General features: G+C 43.5%; 2 protein-coding genes across 2 annotated transcripts in view; one reads left to right on the top strand and one right to left on the bottom strand.

The window, feature by feature from the left end:
- Positions 1-17,936, bottom strand: part of LOC308659844 (uncharacterized protein) — a gene marked incomplete at its 5' end in the record, with an annotated part of 114,889 nt that overhangs the window by 21,685 nt on the left and 75,268 nt on the right. The gene's annotated exons all lie outside the window — the stretch shown is intronic.
- TEKTIP1 (tektin bundle interacting protein 1) lies at positions 8,510-16,762 on the top strand. The gene is made up of 4 exons (XM_081312551.1): positions 8,510-8,620; positions 10,836-11,065; positions 14,193-14,318; positions 16,151-16,762. The coding sequence occupies exons 1-4, from the start codon at positions 8,523-8,525 to the stop codon at positions 16,294-16,296; spliced, it is 600 nt and encodes a 199-aa protein (XP_081168677.1). The 5' UTR covers positions 8,510-8,522; the 3' UTR covers positions 16,297-16,762.

Below are 17,936 nucleotides of genomic sequence, written 5' to 3'. Positions count from 1 at the left end.
AATCAACGTGTCACCCTTCATGCATTGTGTGTATGTTTCATTCCTCCCTCCACCTTCTGTTGAGGTGGGAACTCCGTTTGCTATCATCTTTAGCCCATTTGACCAAGATGGCTTCGGAGTACACTGATTGTAGTCCAACACATTCACATAGCACCTGACGGGGGGAAATATTAGTCTGGAGGCAAAATTTTCTACTTCTTAAGAGTATGTTACAACCTACCGGAATATTCTTGAAAGAAAGGGATGAATGGAACTCTTCGGTTTCCACAGAGAAAGGAGAGGGTTCACCTGGATGACAAGAATGTGAAGTACTTTCTTGGAAAAATTCTTTCAGTTCCATCCGAGTCCCTGTCAGCTTTTTAATGTCCATGTGGTCTACACCAGGGGTAGGCAACCTCGGCTCTTTTATGACTCATGGACTTCAACTCCCAGAATTCCTGAGCCAGCCATGCTGAGGGGAAAGGGAGAGGTTTCCAAGCTGAGCTGTGCTGACTCAAGAATTCTGGGAGTTGAAGTCCATGAGTCATAAAAGAGCCGAGGTTGCCTACCCAGCTCTACACAGTGGCACCCTTTCTGTTTTGGTGTTTGAACAACCAGCCTTGCCTTCATGGGGTATCTAACATGACAGATCCAGCAGTTAATTTTTTAGAAAAAGTTGTCCATGGTCTGCCAGCATCTGAAGGAGGGTCCCTCTTGTTTACTTCCATTCACAATGTGCCATCTTGAGATCACGTTCCTGGAGAAGAGAATAATTTGAATCCCCGCCTCTTGCTTTCCATCTGGAGCAGATGCTGCAAATGGGGAGCTTGTGGGAGGATTAGCTGCCTCCAAATAAGTATTATGTGTGTGTGTGTGTGTGTTGTCTCAAAAGTTCTCATATGGGTTGCAGGAATTGATTATACTGATGCATGTTGACTAGTCATGTTTAAGGCAAAATATCCGTGCAAGGGGATTAAAAAAAGAATACACAAGTCCCGTGATTTGTATTTCTATATGTATTATCTTTTTGACCAGAAGTACCGGTATCTGAAACAAATGTTTTTGGAATGGGGTGTTTCTGTGTTCTGTTTTGTGTGAATGTGTGGCATTCTTATGTATGCAGTGCGTCACATAAGGGGCCGTAGGATGTGTGGGGTATGGTTAAAAAAAACATAGCTTCATATGTAAAGTACATATATTAATGTATCTGGCATTAAAGACTTGTGAATGGAACAATTTACTTTGTCAAGTGTGGTATTTTTCAAAACCGGGTTACATTTTAAAATGCACTGTTCTTTGTCGGGTTGTACATTTATTAATAATAAGCAAAATGGCATAAAAGAAGGGAAGTTTTTAAATTTTAAATTCTCCAAGATGTTATCAAAAACTAAGCATGCTAAAATCCAAGGGTAACTGATACTGCAGTCTATTCCAGTAGGAAGGAACCAGGACAAATGCTTTTCTTTTCTTGAAAGACCTGTGTGGACAGCTGTTTGTGGCAACAGTTTTAGGACCAGGCAATTAAATTCTGTTACAATTTACCTGCAGGATTTTTCCCCCCTGTCCTTCCAAATGACTAAAAAGGCTACCCACAAGATTAGATAGACGGTGAGGGCTGGGCTGTGAAATGGATCTTTATAATACAAAAGAGTAGCTCCACAAAAACAAAAAACAAGATGGCTGGTGTTGCATTCCATCCATATCCTGGAATTCGAATGCTTGTCATTACTTAGAGAAGAGTCACTTTTCTCCCTTTATCATGGAGGGCAATGTTTAACTAGTGCAGTGTTTCTCAACCTGTGAGGACTTCAGCTCCCAGAATTCTGTCTTCCAAGGGGCCAAAGGTTGAGAAACACTAAATTAGAGCATTCTGTGTTGCATCGTATTGGCTCTTCCTATTGAGTCTCACCAATATAGAAAAGAGCTGCATAGCGCCTTATGTTGTGGTTTCCTAGAAATTTTGATTGGGGCCAGGGGGGGTTAGAAAACCCCCATCTTTTGGCAATTATTTGCATTGTATTTTTTTTTCTAATGCCTTGGAGAATTATGCTTATTTTGTTTGTATTTAATGCTGAAAATTGAAGTGCTGTTAAAAGGTAAATAACTAATATTCATTATTTAAGGAAAGTTTAATATTAGCTTCTTGCCTTTACATTTTATTATACTGAAAAACAGCCCCCAGCTTGTTGCTGTATTAATCAGTTTTGGGAACCCAAACATACTGCATTATTTACAGATTTTGGAATGTGACTTTTTCGGTTTAAGTAAAGGTTGCCCTCGGCTTATGACCACAATTGGGACCAGAATTTCTGGCTCTAAACAAGATGATTGTTCAGTAAGTTGTACCTAAATGATATGACTTTTTTTCCACAGTTAAATGAATCACTGCAGTTAAGTGAATCACACAGTTGTTAAGCAAATCAAGCTTGCACCGTTGACTTCGCTCGTTGGAAGCAGGCTGGAAGGTTGCAAATGGCTATCACAGGACCCCAGGATACTGTAACCATCATAAATATATGCCACTTGCCCAGCACCTGAATTTTAATCAGGTGACTGGCAATGCTGTAATGGTTGTAAGTCTGGGGACCCATCATAACTCACTTTTTTCAGTGTTGTAACTAAATGGTCACTGAATGAATGGTTGTAAGTCAAGGAGTACCCATATTACAATTTCACTTCCAATTTCACTTTCACTACTTACTAGATCTATTTCTCACTTAGATATGAATCAGAACTGCTGGATCGTCTCTAGGGTTTAGCTTAAGCTCAATGAACATATGACATGGAAGTGTTTTCATTAAATTTTCCTCCCATTCCGATTAGGGAACTGGAGGCTAAAACCTATGAGGAACGGTTGCTGGAATTGGGTATGTCTAGTTTAATGAAGAGAAGGACGAGGGGTGACATGATAGCAGTGTTCCAATATCTCAGGGGCTGCCACAAGGAAGAGGGAGTCAAGCTGTTCTCCAAAGCACCTGAAGGCAGGACAAGAAGCAACGGATGGAAACTAATGAAGGAGAGAAGCAATCTAGAACTAAGGAAAAATTCTCTGACAGAATGGCTTGCCTTCAGACGTTGTGGGTGCTCCAACACTGGAGGTTTTTAAAGAGATTGGACAACCATTTGTCTGAAGTGGTGTAGGGTTTCCAGCTTGAACGGGTTGGACTAGAAGACCTCAAAGGTTCCTTCCAGCCCTGTTATTATTTTTTATTCTGACCTTAGTGCTGAGGGGCATAATCCCAAAGAATTTCCTTGTTTTAGATACTGTACGTTTTTAGATAGACCAGGCTTTCTGATTTTTAGTTATGGTGCCTCTGTTCACACAAAACAGCCCAAACCAAACTGTATTATATCCTCATACAATATCTGTGCCTTTGAATGTTAGCTCACAATCCATAGTTTATGACTTACTGTATTGTCTGTATTCAGCCATTGAGATTTGGCAAACCCTAGTGAAAAAAATTATTTAAAATTTGATAAACCACAGTTGAAAATAATAGATGAGATAATTACAAATGATTCTATTAACATGGGAAATGAAAAGCTCTTCATTTGTTCTAATCATCTCAAAATGTTAAACATACACCAGATTGTTTTTAGTTGCTACAGAAACCAGTTCAAGCCTCCATTAATAGAAGCAAGCAATCTGTCATGGAACCTTTGGGTAGCCTCACAGACACTGATTTCACACACTGTATTCATGCCATAATATCATCTGTTTGCTGTTGGTTTTTCAGGCTTGTGTTTATTCTTAGTCACTGTAGTTTTTAACCATAGTTAACTCATTTAGCCCAATGTGTTAACCAGGCTGGATATCAACATCCACAAATGCTTTAACCATAAGTTGTTGAATAAGCCTTAAATGTCTGGGTTTATACAACAATAAATCATAAACCACAGTACACATGCAGCTATGGCCAGGCTCATAACATATTATGCCAAAACATGTTGATTTATTGCTAATCTACCATCAATCATTGTGGGTTCTCAACAACCATGTAAGATTTTCTTCAGAAACATCTGTCCACAACCAGTGCTTGAATCTTCCAATGATATATCTGTTGCTACTGTTACTATCCCAAAACTAGAACTATATTAGAATTTAGAATGATCTGTGTATTAAATGCTCCAACACTGGACGTTTTTAAGAAAAGACTGGACAGCTATTTGTCTGAAATGGTATAGGGTTTCCTGCCTGAGCAGGGGGTTGGAGTAGATGATCCCCAAGATCCTTTCCAACTTTATTATTATTATTTTAAAAAAGGTAAAGGTTTTCCCCTGTCCAGTCAAGTCTGGTTGGGGTGGGGAAATTCATCTCCTTTTCTTAGCCAAGGGAAGCAAGCATTGACCACATTTCTGTGGCCATGTGGCCAGCGTGACTATATGCAGAAGCACATGGAACACTTACCTTCTCACCAAAGTGGTACCTATTTATTTACTTGCATTTGCATGCTTTTGAATTTACCCCATCGCATGACATTCGTGTCACAAACCCAGGCTGTCAGCTGTCAGCTGATATTTCCAAACGTGAATATGCCAAAAGAAGTAAACTCCCAAGCCAAGCTAGAGTCCTTCCTTGTTATGCTAAATTGTGCCTATAAATACAATTGACCACAACTGTATTTATAGTCAACATGTGTCAATTTGTTTCACAATGAAAAAAAATATGTAAAGTAATGGAGAAACTACATCTAGAATGCTGACCTGGGTGCCCTGCATATATTGTTAAGCCTGCAACTCCCAGCATGCCCCTAGCTGGGATTGGGGGTCACAGGTACATTCCAATCAAAGAAGGCACAAAGAACCTTATGTACTTCTACAATCTTAATACACTTCATTCATAAGACTGGCATCAGTTCTGCATGGAAGAAAGCTGTTCATCACTCTGGCCCTTTTCCAGATGTGTTGTAATCCAAATCATCTGGAGAGCAACAGGTTGGAGAACACGTTAAAAAAATGGAATGGAAGTACTAACCAACTAAGTGGACTTTATCAAATATTACATCCTATGAGTCTTGTCTCTTTATTTTAATAGAGAGTGACTGACAACATCAGCAGTTAGTATTATAACTATATTGACTTTTTTGCCAGCTACTGTGGAGAGAGATAAAAATGTTCAAGCAGTGCTTAAATAAGAGAAAACAAAATCCTTGGAACATAGACTCAAATCTTTTTTAATTGTGGAAAATTGCAAAATCTACTGTATTGCTGAAATAACAAATGGAGTCACAAAGGAGGGTATGCTGTTGATTGCTTATCTGTGGCTTACTGCATAAGCCACAATTATCTATATTTCCACACAACAAATCAAGCTAGAAGCCATGGTTTACAAATTGCCGACTTGGATTCAGAGACCTGTCAAGCCCCAATATAAAAAAAAAACCAAGAACAACACAGATTGCAGTAAGCAGCTTTAATGTTTGTCTGAGGTAGATGCAGAATCTTGGCAAATTGTAAGGCCACTTCAAGCTTTTGGGCAACATTTTTAGATGTATGAACTTAATTGCCGTGCTAAAGAATTTCCTTCAGAAAGCTTCAGAATCAACTGGAGTAAATACATTTAAATAATTTAAATTTGAACAATATTTGCTTCATTGGCAGGGATTGAGATTGGAAAGGGATCCTCCTCTTTGTCTGAAGCCCTAGACCAGTGTTTCCTGAACCTCAGCAACTTTAGGATGTATGGACTAATTCCCCAGCCAACAAGGCTGGCTGGGGAATTCTGGGAGTTGAAGTTTGGGTATCTTAAAAGTTGCCTGTTAAGTAGGGTTCAAGAGTTCAGGAGTTACATTGCTTTATTGAGGAACATGGCCGAACTGGGGAACAAAGGATTTCAGCCCTCATTTATACCGGGCCAGGTAACTGCCTGGCCAATGGGTTAAAATCCAAGCGTCCTGTCAGCTGGTCAGCCAATCCCTTTAAATCCGGCTCTCCTGCCGAACGCTGTCTCTTTGTTCTGGCTTCCTGCCAAACGCTGTTCCTGCTTGCTGTTCCTGTGCGGAGCTATCCAGCTCTGTGCCTCCTTAATTCACTGACCCCTCACGTGTATTCAGAACCTGCATACACTACACCCCTTCCTCCATGGCGGGAACACACTATCAACACAACTTACCCACATCCCCCTCAAGTATGTACATAATCTGAGAGGTAGGCTGGAGGCCTATGGGCTCGGCCAGACCGCCTAGGGGGATCCCCCCCCCACAGGCTTGATATTGTCCTTTGAGCTTATGCTTCTTTGGTTATGCTCACCCGGTGCTGGTGAAAAAGATGATGGGGTTTCAGGTGTGGTCGCCCCTGGGTTATGTGGCCTCCTTTGACTGGCCCCAGGTGACGTCAGTCCCTCACTCTGATCCAGCTGTTGATGAGGTCGGAGCAGTTCCAACCCCTCTGATTTGGGAACTATCTGCCTGTTTGCTGTGTCTCTGAATCACTACAGGTTGGGTGTCTCTTTGGTTACTCTGAGTCACTATAGCTTGGAGTGAGGCCTCTTGCCCATTATTAGCTGGGCCCCGCTCAGGTGCTCGACGCCTGAGTTGGTCAACATGTCTCCTCCACAGTAACCCCCCCTCCACCCTAACGATGTAAGATACTGGTCCCGTCCGCTCAACTACTTTCCCTTGCACCCATGTATCCCTGGAGCTATAGTTCCTAGCCCAGATGAGGTCCCCCGTTGTAAACTCCCTGGGAACCTTTGGGTGTTCCACATCTGCCACCACTCTGTCTGGGTGTAGTCTGTCAAGAGTGGTTATGAGGCGCCTTCCCCAACGAAGTTCCGCTGGGCTCTTCCCGGTTGTGGTGCAGGGAGTGGTGTGTTGGTGCAACAGGAATTTGGCCAAATGTTTCCAATTTCCATGGATGATGCGCTTCAATGCATCCTTTGTGGTACGCACTGCCCGTTCAGCCAAGCCATTACTGGAGGGGTGGAAGGGAGCCGAGGTGACGTGTCTAATCCCATTGGTCTTCAAAAACGCCTGGAATTCCGAGGAGGTAAATTGTGGACCGTTATCAGAGACCAATACATCAGGAAGGCCGTGAGTGGCAAAGAGTCCCATGAGTGCCTGGACAGTCCCTGATGTGGTCAAGATACTGACTGGCACCACCTCCAACCATTTGGAGTGGCTGTCTACTACTATCAAGAATGATTGGTTGTGCAGGGGGCCTGCGTAGTCAATGTGTATCCGGGACCAGGGTGTGTGTGTGTGTCTCCTCCCACTTGTGAACAGGGGCATGTGGCTGTGGTAGCCGAGATTTTTGGAAAATGTAACAGCCAGCTACTTGTTCAATATCTTTGTCAAGGCCCGGCCACCACAGATAGCTCCTTGCCAATGCCTTCATCCGTATGACCCTTGGTTGCCTCTCGTGTAGTGAGTGGATTACTCTGTTTCTCAATGTTTGTGTTATGATGACCCTGCATCCCCACAATAGGCAACCCTTGTGTGAGGATAACTTGTGTCTTCTTGTGAAAAATGCCGTGAATTTGGGCCCTGGTGATTTGTCTTGCCAACCTGTGTTAACCCACGTCTGTACCCTACTCAAAATCCTATCCTTTGTGGTTCCTGCTGCGATGTCTCGGGCACTGAGAGGACCTTCTGGCAGATCTTGAATGGCTAATATTTGGGCTGCTGGTGCTGGATCTGGTTCCGTGTTGTTAAGAGGAAGTCTGCTTAACCTGTCTGCATGGCCCATTTCCTTTCCTGGCTTGTGCACTAGTTTACAAGAATAAGCCGAAAGGAAGATGGACCAACGGAGCATTCTGGGTGACAAGATCTGTGGGGTTTGCTTATCTGTGGTAAACAGACCTAGCAAGGGTTTATGGTCTGTAAAGATGGTGAAATTCCTCCCATACAAATAATCATGGAATTTCTTTACTCCAGCAACTATTGCCAGGGCTTCCTTGTCTATCTGTGCGTAGTTCCGCTTGTTGCTGACAAAGTCCTGGAGTAATATGCAATGGGAATTTGTCTGCCATCCTCCTCTAGGTGGCTCAACACAGCCCCCACTCCATAAGGAGAAGCATCGCAAGCAATGCAAATTGGTTTATTTTCTATGAAGTGGGTGATGGTGGCATTGCTTGCCAACAGGTTTTTTAGAGATGCAGCCTTTGCACCCGGAGCATCTCTTGTCCTGGCTGTTGTCCTGTGTTCTCTTCCATTCCTTTCCCAGCTTCCCACAATTTCTCATAACATCGTTCCAAGCCCCCCCCCCCCAAAGATGTATGAATGCAGCCAACACAATTGCAAGCAGTGCCAGGAGGGAGAAATGGGTGGGGAGGACGTTGCCCCTTCTTCTCTTCTATAAAAATTGGGGACTTTTCATGATTAGGATCTTTTACTACAGAAAACCTTTCCTCGCTCTTCCAGTCTTTTGGATCTAACCTACTCCATCATTCATTGTCTCCCTGTTGCTGCACTGGTTGCTAAGGGGATGGTTGCCAGGAGGTATGTAAGTCAAACAATGACTGACTCATCTTGCTCTTACCTCCAGCCAAAGGGAAACTCTCTTAAGCTGGCCTGGGCTGCAGGAGGGGACATCACAGGCTTGCTATGGATTTCCGTAACCTGTCCTACCGGGATTTGGTTTTAAATCGTCCATATGTCCCGCTTAACACCTTAGAGACAGATTTCCCCACTCCGCTCTACAGGTGAGTGCCTTCACGATGGTGCAAACCACTACCGCATCCTGGGCTCTATTTGAGAGGGGAAAATGTCTTCCTTACGTCATTAAATCATGGCAATGATTTCAGTTTTGGCAACTTGAAAATATGTGGACTTCAACTCCCAGAATCCATCTTTCCTTCCTTCCTTCCTTCCTTCCTTCCTTCCTTCCTTCCTTCCTTCCTTCCTTCCTTCCTTCCTTCCTTCCTTCCTTCCTTCTTAGCTTATTGCAGGAATACTTTCTTACCAGGGGATCACTGCAAGATGTGGTCAGAAAAGCCAAAATGGTGGCAGCAGAAGTAATAAAAGCTCCACCTCTTTGTTATGTTCATCAAGCAAAGATTCGGTCCAACTATGGCAGCCACTTTTTAGACACTCTTGATACCTATAGTTTGGACTTTAGATCTTGCAAATTTACAAACCTCTCCACTGTGCCTTTGCTCTCTGCCCAGTGCTTTCCCTTCCACTCTCAACGGGGTTGTTTCCCTTCTACGGACATATTTCCAGGGCTCAGGGAGTGCGTCAGGTCGTTAAGGTCATGTTGCAAACCTCTCTTTCCAGATGCAGAACAACATTTGTATTCCAAACAGTGGATTAAATAAGCTCATTTTCCCCTCCAAAGTCCCATTCTTTAAAAGGAGCCTTTCTACAAAATGCGGGCCTGGAAACTTGCAGGAGGTGAATGGATATCTATAAATTTATTTCATTTTGCCACAGTTCATGCTCAAAACGGTTGATTTGGCTATTCAGCTTCGAAAAGCCAGCGGCCAGATGAATCATTCTTTCCAAAGAATAAATAACAGGTGGAACACAAAGGAAAAACAGTTGGCTCCTTCTCTTTTCATCACATTTGTTTTTTTACTCTTTATGCAACGCTTTAGGGAATTCTGGATTATAAGCCATTCGCTTGCATTCCTGTTGGAAGCACCTGTCATGCTTCTGGGTTGAAAGGCTAAGCTGGTGACATTACCATTGCCCAGGGGGACACCCAGTTGGGGGCTCCTTTCTTGTCCCTGTTAATGTACCCCCGAAAGTGGGACCTATCTATCTACTTGTGAATGCTTGCTTGTACTGCTAGGTTAGCAGGACCTGGAGCAAATGACAGGAGCTCACCCTGCCACACAGCAGCACTCGGGTCTCAAACGCTGGCTTGCTAATCATCAAGCCAGCATCCTAAGCATGTGAGCCACCGTGGTCCCATTATAAGCCATTAAATTATTCCCACAACAAGCTTGAGGAGGTAGATTTTTGAAGCTAAGAATGGCCCTTCTGGGCCAGAGTAGCCCTCCTACCCAACATTTGGTGTCCCTCAGTGGCCAGTTAGATGCCTTTGGGATGCTCATAGGAGATGGAAACATCTCCCTCTCCTAATATTGTTTTCCACAGACTGCTGTCCCGCAACCCAGAAGTAAGACTAACCCCCAATAGACCTGTCATTTGTGGATTGATAAATTCCTTTATCTTTTGGGCAACTCTACATCTTGAGATTTCATCATAGGACGGGTTTTCTTTTGTCTGTTTTACCTCTTGTCATCACATTTGTACACTGCCCATCTTGTTGAAGGGGACTATAGGTTAGGGGTGCTCAACCTTGGCAACTTTAAGACTCGTGGACTTCAACTCCCAGAATTCCTCAGCCAGCTTCTGGGAATTGAAGTCCACGAGTCTTAAAGTTGCCAAGGTTGAGGACCCCTGCTCTAGGTGGCTTGTGTCCTTTTCTAAATGTTTTGATCAGAACTGTACGTAGTATTACTGATATGAACATAATGTAGATTTGTCTAGGTTCATTACTGGGGCTGTCAATTCTATGTTCAGCCTTTCCTTACGATTCCCTAGCCTTTTCCAATTCAACAAATCCACTCCATCCTTCACTATATCTGAATATTGCCTGTCTGATTATGTGTTGATAGCTCTGACCTCATCAGTATGTATGGAAAGTCAAGATCTCTTTATATTTTACTTCAGCTGAATGACAGTTTAGTTCAACCACTGCTCCAATTTGATTGGCACTTAGTACAGTAGTGATAATTTAATAGAGAGCCTTCCTTCTGAGAGACCATTTAATGTAAGTTTAGATTGAACTGAACTTCATCTCGGTTTACTCCTGGGCATGCTGGTCACTCCCAATCCATATCCCTCTGTCTTTTCTTGGCCAGCCTTGATGCATCTGCGTAATAGTTTTTTTTTCAATCCCTTTGACAGTGATCAGTACGTTTCTCTGAGGGGACCCCGGAATGCCCCTGTTATAAAAGAGGCTGTACGCTGGAAATTCACCCCTATGGGGTGGGATGCCATCCCTCAAACCTGGTATACTGGTCTGACAAACAGCCACAACCGTGATGCCTGGTACACCATCACTGAGCCCGTGGGCCGAGAGACCTACCACCGCCGGCTGAGGTCCAGTGCTAAACAGGAGAAGACTCTACCACCTGGTAAGTGTTTAGGGCAAGGAATGGGCAATTATGGCAACTTTATGACCTGTGGGTTTCAACTCCCAGAATTCCTGAGGCAGCATGGCTGCCTCAGGAATTCTGGGAGTTGAAGTCCACAGGTCTTAAGGTTGCCAGGGTTGCTCACTCCTGGTTTAGCGACCTCGGAGAGGCCAGACTATTCTCCCATTAAGCTTCAGTAGCAGAGGTGGGCAACCTGTCCCTGCCCACCCAAGTCTTCTTTTAGCCCACTCTGACCAAATAGTATTATTGCTAGAATTGTTATTTTTAAATTTATTTTTACCCCGCCTTTATTATTTTTGCAAATAACTCAAGACGGCAAACATATCCAACATGCCTTCCTCCTCCTCTTTTCCCCACAACAACCCTGTGAGGTAGGTTGGGCTAAGAGAGAGTGATTGTCTCAAAGTCACCTCGCTGTCTTTCATGGCTGAGGTGGGACTTGAACTCACACTTTCCCACTTTCTAACCTTAGCCCTAGTCTTAGCCCACAGCACTGACTCAGGAATTCTGGGAGTTGAAGTCCATGAGTCATAAAAGAGCCGAGGTTGTCTACCCCTGTCTTAGCCATTAGACCAAACCGGCTATTATTTAATCAAAAATAGTTATTAACTGAATGTGAATATGATTTGATAATAAAGTATTACTTAGCTTATATTAGTTGCTAACAGTATATTTACCAGCAGCCCTGTTGATGCAGTGGTTAGAATGCAGCATTGCAAGCAAATTCTGCCCGCAGCTAGGAGGTCAGTCCTGATGGGCTCAAAGTTGACTCAGACTCCCATCCTTCCGAGGTTGGTAAAATGAAGACCCAGATTTTGGGCAGCGATATGCTGATGGTGTAAACTTCCCAGAGAGTGTCGTAAAGGCCTATGAAGTGGTATATAAATCTAAGTGCTATTATATTGCTATTTAAGAGTGGTCCAAGATCTACTTTTGCCTGTAATGTTCCCCTGTGGGATAGGCAGGACTGGGCTGGAGGGAACTGGCCCCAAAGCTTCCAGGTAGCTTCCGTAGCTGAAGGATTGGAACCCGGGTCTCTCTACCCAGAGAATCTCTGTGATCAGTGAGGGACCGGAAGCTGCATTCTTTCCTCCTCCTCCTCCTCCTCCTCCTCCTCCTCCTCCTCCTCCTCCTCCTCCTTCAGCACCTTCACCCTTACACCAAAGCATCTTTCATCCAGACCAGGGGTAGGCAACCTTGGCTCTTTTATGACTCATGGACTTCAAGTCTCAGAATTCCTGAGCCAGCTGACTCAGGAATTCTGGGACTTGAAGTCCACGAGTCATAAAAGAGCCAAGGTTGCCTATCCGATCCAGACCATACAAGGTGACACCGCAGTCATTTCGTGCTGCTTGCTGACATTTCTCCCAAATGCAGTTCTAAAATTTCCTCTCTTCTCCAACACTACTAAGAAATATGAATAAAGGCATTTTCCCTTAAGCTTAACTTTTCCAATGGAAGCAGAAAGAAATGAAAATGGCTGTGTTATCCTCTGAGTGGGCATATTAGGTTTTTTAAAACAGCAATGCCTTCTAAACTTCCCCAATTCCATCCCTTTCGTTGTGGGGTGACCTGCAATGTAACACAGAAAAAACACAAGCAGAAAAAAAGACAAATGACACAAATACCTTAATACATACAGAACTAAGGAGAAACTTCCTGACAGTTAGAACAATTAACCAGTGGAACAACCTGCCTCCAGAAGTGGTGAATGCTCCAACACTGGAAGTTTTTAAGAAGAGACTGGCCAGCCACTTGTCTGAAATGGTAGAGGGTTTCCTGCCTGAGCAGGGGGTTGGACTAGATGACCTCCAAGATCCCTTCCAAATTATTATTATTATTACTACTATTACTATTATTAATTATTTATTATGATTATGATTATGATTATGATTATGATGATGATGATTATGATTATGATTATAAAAACAGCTGAGTTTTTAAAACCCAGCATGAAACTTTGACCACACAGACTAACCATTTAATGATTGTCTGAATGTCACTGCTTGACCTGGTAGCTTAAGTCAGGGTTTTCAAACTTTTTCAACTTTTCAACTTTTTCATTTAGTCCAACCCCCTGCTCAGGCAGGAAACCCTATACCATTTCAGACAAATGGCTGTACAATCTCTTCTTAAAGACTTCCAGTGTTGGAGCATTAGCAGCTTCTGGAGGCAGGTTGTTCCACTGGTTAATTATTCTATCAGGAAGTTTCTCCTTAGTTCTAGGTTGCTTCTCTCTTTGGTTAGTTTCCATCCGTTGCTTCTTGTCCTGCCTTCAGGTGCTTTGGAGAATAGCTTGACTACCTCTTCTTTGTGGCAACCCCTGAGATATTGGAAGACTGCTATCATGTCCCAGTTCTGAAATTGTAATCTCTCCCCCACTCTCGCATTTTGGGGGTATGGCAACCAGCCCACATTTACAGCTGTTTGAAGGGTCTCTCATTCACGTGAATGCAATTTATGATGTTAAAACCACCCCAAAGCAAACGATAAGTTCATTTAACAACTGCGGTATTTGCTTAACGACCCCCACAGAAAAGGTTGTAAAGTCGGTCACAGTCACATGGTGATCCGCTTTACGGCCACCATGTTCTAAGACTAAATGGTGGGGGTCAGTGTAAGTTGAGGACAACCTGTACTTGCTGGCCAGTAGGAGGCACTATATGACTAGTTCTGTCCATATATTGGGGTTTTCTGGCATACAGTAGCCTCCATACATTGAAACGAGTATGTTTGTTTGAAACAAAAGCCACAAGGATCTTTGCTTAGCTTTAAATGCACCATATCCTAAGGGAGGAATCAACTTTAAATGATAGCACTCTGATCTTTGGTAGGGAAGATCGATAAGGAAGGTAAAAAGTTTGAAATCCATTAAGCTAGGAGCTAAAAAAACCTGACATAACCAATTCAAGCAGGGGTGGGGAACCACACCCCTTTTATGACTTGCGGACTTCAACTCCCAGAATTCCTGAGCCCGCCATGTTGGGAGGTCCACAAGCCATAAAAGGGCCATGGCTCCCCACGCTTGAAATAAAGTATTGGCCTTTTCAGCTGTAGCAACACAATGCGGGCTCACATCTGTGCTTCTGCTCTCTTTTATCCTCAGGTTACGCCCAGCATTTGCGAGAGAGCAGCTGGTATGATCCAATCATCCCTCCTCAGTATTCGGATGCTAACACACGATGGGGTGCTTTTCTATGGAAGGATAAGAGTATTCCTGGCAAAGAATATGGTAAGAAGCAGGATGGGGGTGAAGAAACATGGGGAAAAACTCAGGCAGGTGGGCTTTATCGAAAACTTGTAATATGGTTCTTGAGTGTACAGTCCCCATCCTACCTGCCTTTTCCCTCAATTCTAGAAAAATTGATCATCCAGTGAAATGGATCTGGATAAAAAAATATTTCTCATACTACAGATAGGCCTTGATGTACAACCACAATTGAGTCCCAACTTTCTGTAAGTCGAGGGCTACCTATACATTCTCAGGTTAAGAACGGCCCCTTTTCCTATCACCTGCCATCTTGATGGGGTTTTTTCCTTTGACTTGCTGGTCTTGAACCTTGCATGTGTAGAATGAAAAGTTTTCATCAGTGTTCAGTCCAAGCCGGGAATAAACAACATGGCGACTGCTTTAGAAAAAAGGTTGCAGTTTATTGAAGAGGAGAGCCAGACAGGATCTGGAAGAAAAAGAGGCAGAGCACATGTAGGGAGTGGGTTTTTATACCCCCTGGGGCTCTTGAGGTTGTTTCCTGTTCCTGTTTGAGGCTTTGTATTTCCTGTGTCATGTACTTTGCCCTGAGTCTGAGTGTGCCTCTTTGGCATCTGTGGGTTAATCCTATTATGTCCTATCTTAGAGTTTGGGTGGGGTATGTAGATTTTGGGTGTCTTTGTCTTCCTAAGCTTCTAGCTGGAGGCTCCAAGCTTCCTGAATGGATTATTTACATCTACATTTCTACAGAGCTTGTTTCTGCTTGGGGGAGGGAGACTTGAGGCTATTAAGAAAAACTGGGCATGCTTTTCTGCCTTTTTAAGATCTTTTATAATAATAATAATAAAGTTGGAAGGGACCTTGGAGGTCATCTAGTCCAACCCCCTGCTCAGGCAGGAAACCCTATACCATTTCAGACAAATGGCTGGCCAGTCTCTTCTTAAAAACTTCCAGTGTTGGAGCATTCACCACTTCTGGAGGCAGGTTGTTTCACTGGTTAATTGTTCTAACTGTCAGGAAGTTTCTCCTTAGTTCTAGGTTGCTTCTCTCCTTGACTAGTTTCCATCCGTTGCTTCTTGTCCTACTTTCAGGTGCTTTGGAGAATAGCTTGACTCCCTCTTCTTTGCGGCAGCCCCTGAGATACTGGAACACTGCTATCATGTCACCCCTCGCCCTTCTCTTCATTAAACTACACATACCCAATTCCAGCAACCGTTCCCTATATGTTTTAGCCTCCAGTTCCCCAATCATCTTTGTTGCTCTTCTCTGTACCCTTTCTAGAGTCTCGACATCTTTTTTACATCGTGGTGACCAAAACTGGATGCAGTATTCCAGGTGTGGCCTTACCAAAGCATTGTAAAGTGGTATTAGTACTTCACGTGATCTTGATTCTATCCCTCTGTTAATGCAGCCTAGCACTGTGTTGGCTTTTTTGGCAGCTGCAGCACACTGCTGGCTCATATTTGAGTGATTGTATTTTGAGGAAACGTAATATTCTGCCCTTTTAATATTTCTTTTTCTGGGGGGGGGGAATGACTTCCCACACATGCAACAGGAGGGCGCCATCTTTGCCTCCCTCGAGAGACACTTCTAGATGCTTTGAGACAACAGCTCCCCCAATTCCCAGGTCATGAAGAGGTATATACAGAATATAGAATAACAGAGTTGGAAGGGACCTTGGAGGTCTTCTAGTCCAACCCTCTGCTCAAGCAGGAGACCACATACCATTCCAGACAAATGGCTGTCCAACCTCTTCTTAAAAACCTCCAGTGATGCATATGAAAGCAAGGAGGTCCACCTTAATTTTTCCCAGGCCTCTTTTTAATCACAACCTCCCTTTTTCTTTTTTCCCCCAGTTGTCAACCGCAATCGCTGTGCTGAGGAACTGAAGGGAAAACCAGGCTATGTGCCCCACCTTTCTCTCCACACCCCGGTCTTCACAGCAAAGGACTACCGCACCTGGAGGATGTTCAGCCACCAGCCTTCGACCAACAACCAGTAAAGCTTCTTCAGCTGCTTGACGTGATGTGATAATCCTCCTTCGTGGTGCAAGGTGGGGAACAGCATCTCCCCTTTGTGCACAGGGCCCATGTCCTAGGCCCAGAGCCTTGAAGTGATGTGGCAGGGCAGCATAACCCACAGCCTGGAATATGTGGATGTGTCCAATTTGTTGCGACAGTGCTGTAAAAGGAGGGAGCTGAAAACGCTTCATCTTTTTACCTGTGTGTTTGTTTTCTAATGAAATTGTTGGGCAGACAATTCTTCATGTACTTCTTTATGCAATGCAGAAATAACCGGTGGGACTCTCTATCATTATGGGATAGCAATGGCACTTAGATTTATATACTGCTTCACAGTGCTTTACAGCCCTCTATAAGTGGTTTACAGAGTCAGCATATTGCCCCCAACAATCTGGGTCCTCAGTTTGCCGTCCTCAGAAGGTTGGAAGGCTGAGTCAATTTTGAGCAGGGGAGAATCAAACTGCTGGCAGTTGGCAGAATTAGCCTACAATATTGCATTCTAAGCATTGCGGCCACGTAGCTCTTTAGGATGACTCTGTACTTCAGGGGTCTTCAAACTCGGCCCTTTTATGACTCATGGACTTCAACTCCCAGAATTCCTCAGCCACCGTGCCTGGTTGGGCAATTCTGGGAGTTGAAGCCCATGAGTCATAAAAGGGCGGAGTTTGGAGATCCCTGCTCTACTTCAATGTTATTGTTGTTTTTAAAAAAAGAGGAGAGAAACTAAGGAAAGATAGTAGAAGACATGAAGGCAAATACATGTGATGTGATATAACTACGGTTGAAAAGTGCAAATAGAGTGCCTTTACAAACTCCCTTTTGAGTAAATCATGGCAAGTAAGCCTGTGCATAAAATGAATGCTGGTTAGGATAATTAAGACATTTTCAGTAACTCACCTTAATTGGCTGTGTCCTAATGATGGCCTGGGAGCCATCAGTGGGAGAAGCATTAATTAAGATTCTTGTGCTGAGTGTGGGCTGGCAGTTGAACTTTCTAGGATGTCAACACTATGATTCAGTGACTCTTGGCAACATTGCCCTACCTTTTAGATCAGGGTTCAACATACTATACAATGCCAAGAGAGGTAATTAACTACCGTCCCACACACTAATATACATATAGCTGAAATCTCAGTCAAAGCTCATAAGGTTTGCATTGAGATCCCCAGAGAATGCTGAACTCCGTGTCATATGGCAGCTTAAAATCTAGTAATATTTTGGTATTGGTAATTGGTATGAAAATAATGCAATCCTGTGAAATTGCAAGAAGGTTGGTGGCCCATTTTAAGACTACTTTGGTCTTTTGAATGGATTGAGATAGGTTTTTACCAGCCTTTCCAGCCCATTGTGATTCTTTTAAGCATCTTAATCTATTTTACCAATCCTAACCTTCCTAATGGAACTGATTTCCCCCCCACTTTTGCCAGTTTTTAGGAGGAAAACAGTTTAAGACACAATTTAGATTTTTTGGGGGAGGGGTTGTTTTGGTTCCTTAAAACTTAACCAAGAATCATGATATTTGCAGTTTGCAGTACAGTCACAAAGGAAACGATGATCTGCTCTAAACATTTTAATGCTCGCTGATTATTACCCCTTTCAAACATCCGACTTGACTTTCTGC

This window comes from Vipera berus, assembly GCF_964194415.1.
Source record: "Vipera berus genome assembly, chromosome: 1".
NCBI lineage: Eukaryota > Metazoa > Chordata > Lepidosauria > Squamata > Viperidae > Vipera > Vipera berus.
The sequence above is the reverse complement of the archived record's forward strand: the minus strand, read 5'-3'. Positions and strand labels throughout refer to the sequence as shown.

Coding starts and splice junctions, on each gene's coding strand:
- TEKTIP1 (XM_081312551.1), top strand. CDS start 8,523: ATGGATTTCCGTAACCTGTCCTACCGGGATTTGGTTTTAAATCGTCCA. Junction 11,066..14,192: donor GGAGAAGACTCTACCACCTG/GTAAGTGTTTAG, acceptor TTTTATCCTCAG/GTTACGCCCAGCATTTGCGA. Junction 14,319..16,150: donor TATTCCTGGCAAAGAATATG/GTAAGAAGCAGG, acceptor TTTTTCCCCCAG/TTGTCAACCGCAATCGCTGT.